General features: G+C 59.1%; 1 protein-coding gene across 1 annotated transcript; it reads left to right on the forward strand.

Annotated features, from left to right (window-relative positions):
• Positions 1–1,429: 1,429 nt before the first annotated feature.
• On the forward strand, positions 1,430–6,789 carry LRRC55 (leucine rich repeat containing 55). The gene is made up of 2 exons (XM_010842226.1): positions 1,430–2,321; positions 6,544–6,789. Exons 1-2 carry the CDS (start codon positions 1,622–1,624, stop codon positions 6,777–6,779), a joined length of 936 nt encoding a protein of 311 aa, XP_010840528.1. The 5' UTR covers positions 1,430–1,621; the 3' UTR covers positions 6,780–6,789.
• The last annotated feature ends 310 nt before the right edge of the window (positions 6,790–7,099 follow it).

The following is a 7,099-nucleotide window of genomic DNA, read 5'->3' on the forward strand; positions in this document are numbered from 1 at the left end:
TTAGGGGTGCACCGGGGTGCAAGATAGTGGCGGCTCTGCAGGAGCGCGTGCAGGAGGAGTGAGAAACTGGGGGGGGGTGAGCGCGGGCCACGGCATATCATGGGGGAGGCGCGCGCGTGTGTGTGTGTGTGTGTGTGTGTGTGTGTGTGTGTGTCTGAGTGTGGGTGTATGTGTGTGTGTCTGTGTGTGTCTGTGTATGAGTGTGTCTGTGTGTGTGAGTGTGTGTGAGTGTGACTGTGTGTGTGTGTCTGTGTGTGTGGGGGTGTATGCGTGTGTGTCTGTGTCTGTGTGTGTGTCTGTGTCTGTGTGTGTGAGTGTGTGTGTCTGTGTGTGTGTCTGTGTCTGTGTGTCTGTTTGTGTCTGTGTGTCTGTGTGTGTGTGTCTGTGTGTGTGTCTGTGTTTGTGTGTGTCTGCGTGTGCGTGTGTGTGTGTGTCTGTGTGTGTGTGAGAGAGAGAGATGTGAGTGCTGAGTGTGGAAAGGGGGTGCAGACAGAGAGTGTGTGCATTTTTCTTAGAGAGTTGTTCAAAGGTGGGGCGTTTGCTGCTGGTGGGGGCGGGGCCAGGAGACGCAGCAAACGCGCTGCGCCCAGCCCAGAGCCCTGGGCAGGGAGGGGGCCGCGGGAGGGCCGCAGGCCAGGTGGGAAGGCAGCGGGCGACCTGGATGTGACGGTGGGGCAAGGTGCCCACCGCGCAGAGGCGGGATGCAAAGAACAAGGAGACGGGGGTGGGGAGGCGGCGGGAAGCCGGGACAGAGGACGGGGGATCCGGGGACACGGCCGGCCCCCTGAGTGCTTTCCTTGTCGGCAGAGGGGCGTCTGTCCCCGCTCGCTGAACGCTGAGCCCGCCGGGGACCATCGGGGACCTTCGCCTGAGCCCCGCTAGTCCTGCGCCTCTGGACGCGGGGCTCCTCCCGCCGCACCAGCCCACAGCGCGGCTAGCCTGGGTCCTCCCCTTCCCGCGGTCCCCGGAAGACACTGAGCCCGCGGACTGAGGCGGCCAGAGGCCCCTGGAGACCCCCTTCACCCCGGGATCCCTCCCCGAGACGGCCACCCCGCGGCCCTCCCGGACTCGAGCCCCCTGGGCCCCTGGGGGAAACGGCCTCCGAGACCCCGAGGGCAGGAGACACAGCAGCAGCCCTGGCCGCCTCGTCTGCCCAGGCCTGGGACTGGGCTTCGGCGTCCTGGGATCTGCCAGGCCCCTCTGAAGGCACCCTTGCTGTCCCCCACACCCCTCCCAGCTCTCAGACACGGTCCACGGAGGTGGAGGGCGGGGAGCACCCAACAGTCATGGGCGACAAGGACCCCAAAGGCGGCCAGAGGCCCTTCGCGGATGTGCGGGCAGCTGGTCCCTCCACATCCCTGTGTCCTCCCTTTCTCGAGCTCTAATCATCTGTTCCAACCCTGGGGGACCTCGGCTGGGTGGCGAGCCCCCCTAGTCTCCAAAGGGGACCTCCAGTGGCGCTCACCCAGGGAGCCCTCCGGTGCCCAGAGGCCCCTGGGAGAGGCTTAAGCCATGACCCCCAGTGCTCCCAAGCCCCACCTCCCAGGGCTCCAGCCCCTGAGGGAGCAGCTGCCCTTCTGAGCGGCTGACTCTTGATTCCACCGCCAGAGCCCCAGTCCCTATGGGCTCCGTTCAGCACCACTGCTGCCCGCAGCTGAAGATGGGCGATGCCTGGGCCCACCGGCCCTGGCCTGGGCCCCCGCGGCCCGCCCTGCTGCTGGTGCCCCTCCTTGTGGCGGCTGGGGTGATTCCCTCTGACGGCGGCGCCAGCTGCCCGGTGCTCTGCACGTGCCATAATCAGGCGGTGGACTGCAGCGGCCAGCGGCTCTTCTCTGTCCCCCCGGAGCTGCCCGTGGACACGCGCAACCTCAGCCTGGCGCACAACCGCATCGCCGCCGTGCCGCCTGGCTACCTCACGTGCTACCGGGAGCTCCGTGTGCTCAGCCTGCGCAACAACTCCCTGGTGGAGCTGCCCGCGGGCCTCTTCCTCCATGCCAAGCGCCTGGCACACCTGGACCTGAGCTACAACAACCTCAGCCACGTGCCCGCCGGCATGTTCCAGGCCGCACACAGCCTCATGCGCATCGACCTCAGCCACAACCCGGGGCTGCGCCGGGTGCACCCGCTCGCCTTCCAGGGCCTGGCGCAGCTGCGGGACCTCGACCTCAGCTTCGGGGGCCTGGCCTTCCTCAGCCTCGAGGCCCTCGAAGGCCTGCCTGGGCTGGTGACCCTGCAGATTGGCGGCAACCCCTGGGTGTGCGGCTGCCCCATGGAGCCCCTGCTCAAGTGGCTGCGGAACCGCATCCAGCGTTGCACCGCAGGTAAGGCCAGAGCAAAGGCTAGGGGGGAGAAGAGGGAGGGGCTGGAGACCCGGCCTAGGGAGGATCAGGACCTGGGCTGGCCTCCTCCGCACTGTCGAAGATACCCAAGTCTCTGCTGTGCGTGCCCGGTGCCGGGGACCCTGCTTAATAAAACAGACCCCACCCTCACCCACCCCCGTGGTACTGATGACCTAGGGAGACAGACAGACAGAGAGAAAGTCAGAGCAGCTCATTAGTAACCAACAGTGTTTATGGAGCACCGCCACGACCCTCCAACTGGGCGGGTGTTACCTCATGGGACCCCACTCTTGTTAGCCCCATTTTACAGGTGAAGAAACTGAGATTTAGAACAATGAAACAACTTGGCCAGAGACGCTTTCATAGACAGTGGCAGAGCCGTGGAGAAAACCCAAGTTTATGTGATTGCGAAGCTCTGTGCTACTCTACCAGACTGCTTTTTAAGTATGCTGGATACTAGAAGAAACAGAAATGGCTCACCCTATTTATTTTAGTACTTACTATCCGCCAGGCCCTATTCTAAATATATTATGTTTTAACTCATCCCCTGATGGCTCAGATGGTAAAGAATCCGCCTGCAATGCTGGAGACTCAAGTTCCATCCCTGGGTCAGGAAGAGCCCCTGGAGAAGGGAATAGTTACCCGCTCCAATATTCTGGCCTGGAGAATCCCATAGACAGAGGAGCCTGGTGGACTACCATCCATGGGGCTGCAAAGAGTCAGACACGACTGAGCAACTAACACCTCATACCCAGCTCATCACATCCTCACAAGAACCCTGATGAGACACACACACACACACACACACACACACAAAGGAACCAAGGCTCAGAGAGGTTCGGAAACTTGCCCAAGGTCCCACAACTGTTAAGGGTTGGAGTCAGAATTCAAACCCTGGCCTTCTGGCCATCTATCCTGATGAGTCAGGTTCTAGGCTAACAGGAGGGGTCGGGACTTGAGTTCCGGGCCAGCCGAAGGGCCTCTGCGAATTCTGCTAGGTCTGGGCTTGGGGTGGAGGGCTCAGGTCTGGGACAAGACGCTGTTCCGCGGCAGTTTCCGAGCCAGCCTCTATGGGGAGTGGACCGGGGCCTGCAGAAGCCTGAACCACACCAGTCGGCTGGTGGAGCCCTGATACCACCCCATCCCTATCACCAGCAGAATGGCAGCCCCAGCCCGGGGTTGGTGGGGCCCCCCTAGGGGCTCTCCCAGAGCCTGGACGTGGAGGGTGTTCAGAAAGAGCCACGCTGAATGAGGTGGGGACGGGAGGAGGACCGGGTGGGGAGCCCAGGATCGAACTAGTTTGGGTGGGGGGAGGGCTGTGGTCGGGGTTCCCGTGCTCCCGCAGAACTGCTGGAGGAAGTCCTCTGGGACCAGCTGGGGCCCAGGGCGGGGTGACGGTGGGGGGAGGCGGCTGGCGGCCTGGAGCCGCCCCCTGCTAACCCAGCCTCTGTCCCGCTGGGTTCCTCCGCACGGAGGGGCTCCTTCTGTCCTGGGGTCCCCCGAGGTCCCCGCTGCCTTTTGGGGAAGCTCAGGGCCCCAGCGAGCGGGAGAGGGGTCCCAGGTGTCCATGCAAAAGGGGAACCGCCCTCCAGGGAGGCCACGTGGCTGGCCGCGGGCCGCAGCCAGAAACGCCCCCTCCCTGTTCCTCCGCGGAACACGGTTTTCCCCGTATCTCTAGGATAATTTCCTATTGGGGGCAAAGAACTTGCTGGTGTAGGGAGGACGAGGTGACCCCCTTCACTTGGTCTTTTTCTGCTTCCTCCTCCCCTTCTCTTGATGGGATTCCTATTACTGTCCCTCCATTTTGGACAAATCCCCACACACAGGGCCGTAGGACCCCCTTGGGATATAAATCAGGTTCAAGGCTGGTCCCTGAATTAACCAGAGGGCTTTGTCAGCCCGCAGGCTCCTGTGCTGCTCTCCTGAGGGCTCTGCCAATCACCCTCAGGGTTCCCACACCCCCCAGCCTCACGATGGACCGCCACCACCCCACTCATGCGTGCGAGAGACTTTGGGCTTCAGCATCTTCCGGTTCCAAGACAATGATGTCTTGATAGTCAACCCCAGGCACCATCTTGTCCTCCGCAGGGTCTGGGCTACTGTGCTCACAGCCTACAGGGGCGCCTGAGCCCTGGGGCTGGGGGGAGGTTCACCCTCCCTCTGAACCTGACTTTCCGTTTCTAAGAATCCATTTCTCAGAATCATGTTCATCCACTTCTCAAGGGAGTCGATTTCAGTCCAGCATTTTATTCTTTTCCTTCAAAAACTGCAGAATGAATACACAGCGTTTAGGTACCGAATAGCTTTAAAAGCTCCTTCGTATTGACTCTCTTAGACATTGAGCTTCAGTGATCCACTTCTTACATATCGCCCCTCTTCATAAGAGCCAGAAAGGCAAAAAGACTTGTCCCGGGTGAACATTTGATTGGTATCTATGCCCTGAGTAAGGAATACCTGGCTTTAAGGCAGAACTGCTACCCACCTGCCACTCTCCCTTCTGAGGCAGAGTAAGATGGAACCACTGACAGCCACGTACAAATGCATGATGGATGTTGTTGCTCAGTCACTAAGTCGTGTCTGAGTCTTTTACAATCCCAGGGACTATAGCCTTCCAGGCTCCACTGTCCATGGGATTCTCCAGGCAAGAAGACTGGAGGGGGTTGCCATTTCCTTCTCCAGGGGATCTTCCTGACCCAGGGATGGAACCATTAAGGAAGCCCAAGGAGAGAGAAAGAGGGGATTTGAATCCAGGCTGGTAATTTCGGAGCCCATACTCAACCCTACATTCTTGTGTATCTGGAAGAGTCACATGGGTCATAAAAAGATACCCGGCTTTGGACTGCACAGAGTCATTCATTCTCAGATTCAGTGAACAAAGGTTAATTGCACATTCACATGGACAGGCCCCTGCTCTAATGGTAAGGGTGCTACAGGGAGAACTTACATTCAAAGGGAGCAAACAGATAACAAACTGGGAGATGGTGATCAGTACACTGGAAAAAAATAATAAGCAGAGCAGATAAGATAGAGAATGCTCAGAGAAAGGTGAAGTGGGGTTGCTACTTTATAGAGAATCATAAAGGAAGCCCTCACTGATAAGCTGATATGTGAGCAAAGTCCCAAAGGAAGTGAGGGACAGAGCTATGCAGAGATCGGAGCAGGAAGAACCCCCTCCCAAGGGGACGAGAGGATTAGGGCGAATGCAAAGCCTCCCCCTCCTCACCCTGAAAGGGGACGAGCTCCGGTGAAGGCAGAAGGACTGAGAAGTGACAGTGGATGGAGCAGAGCAAACCAGGAGGAGAGTAGGAGGGACGGGGAAGGTCCTTGTGGGAAGCGGAGGAAGCCAGGGAGGGTTCCAAGCAGACAGTGACTTGGCAGGCTTCACTTGTTTTTTTATTTCCTTTATATTGATGTACAGTTGACGTACAATATTATGCAAGTTAGGAGACCCGGGTTCGATCCCTGGGCCAGGAAGATCCCCCTGGAGAAGGGAATGGTTTCTCCACGCCTGTATTCTTGCCTGGGTGAAAATCTCATGAGCAGAGAAACCTGGTGGGCTACAGTCCATGGGGTTGCAAAGAGTCGGACACGACTGAGCGACTGACACTTTCTCCAACTCCCTAACTGTCCCTCCCCACCCCATGCACCCCCCAGGGTAACCTTCAATTCATTCTCTAAGTCTGTGAGTCTGTTTCTGCTTTGTAAGTCCATTTGCATCATCTTTTTTTTTTTTTTTTTTTTAGGATCTGCGATGTCCTATAATATTTCTCTTTCTCTATTTAACTTAGACTTCCCTCGGGTTGACAGTCTCTAGGTAGGGCTTGTTGTTTAAAAGGACCATCTCAGAGTGGAGATGGTTGAAGGGCAGAAGCCTGGAGACCGGTTGGGAGGTTATTGTGAGAGGCAGATAATGTTGAAATCCCCCCAAAGCCTCAGATCTGCCTCTAGCAAGGACTACTGGACTTGAGGCAAATTACTAACGTCTCCAAGCAGTCATCGCCACCTCTAGAGAAATATTCAGTAGGTCGAAAAATCCTTGAGCTGAGGGTTATTGAGGGCGCTAAAGACGGTGAGTGAAACTTGAGGCACGCAGAACTCACTCAGTAAAATCCCAGCTCCGCCTGGAAGGGGTGGGGGGCTCTCCCCTCCCGCCCTCCCTTCCAGGGCCTCAAGCCCCCGCCTCGCCCCCGTCTCTGTGTTGCAGACTCTCAGCTGGCTGAGTGCCGCGGGCCCCCGGAAGTCGAAGGTGCCCCCCTCTTCTCGCTCACGGAGGAGAGCTTCAAGGCCTGCCACCTGACCCTGACCCTGGACGATTACCTCTTCATCGCCTTCGTGGGTTTCGTGGTCTCCATCGCGTCCGTGGCCACCAACTTCCTCCTGGGCATCACCGCCAACTGCTGCCATCGCTGGAGCAAGGCCAGCGAGGAGGAGGAGATCTGACGCGGGCGCCCGGCGCCCCTCCACGCCGTCCACCGCCACGGCCGACTGGCTGCAGGACACCTTCCCCGGCCGCCCGCTGCGGCTCCGCGGGGCCCCGGTCAGCTCCGTCGCGGCTCAGGCAGGGTCACGAAGCCACCTTTATGTGCGCGTCTCCGGGGGGCGGGCAGGCGCTGTGCTAGGAACTGGGGCTGCCAGCTGGATCAGACCCCACCTTGGCCCCCAGGGCCCTGAGCTCCAGCAGAGGAGCGGGAAGCCGGAACTCTTCCCTTCAAGGCGTTTTGGCAGCACGTCAAGTGATGGAGGCCCGGAGGACGGGTCGT

Source organism: Bison bison, unplaced genomic scaffold (assembly GCF_000754665.1).
Source record: "Bison bison bison isolate TAMUID 2011002044 unplaced genomic scaffold, Bison_UMD1.0 scf7180017864173, whole genome shotgun sequence".
Classification (NCBI taxonomy): domain Eukaryota; kingdom Metazoa; phylum Chordata; class Mammalia; order Artiodactyla; family Bovidae; genus Bison; species Bison bison.

What these genes read in the sequence shown, in the direction of transcription:
- LRRC55 (XM_010842226.1), top strand. Translation starts at nt 1,622, where the DNA reads ATGGGCTCCGTTCAGCACCACTGCTGCCCGCAGCTGAAGATGGGCGAT. An exon ending in CATCCAGCGTTGCACCGCAG is followed by an intron (nt 2,322 to 6,543) that starts GTAAGGCCAGAG and finishes TCTGTGTTGCAG; the next exon opens with ACTCTCAGCTGGCTGAGTGC.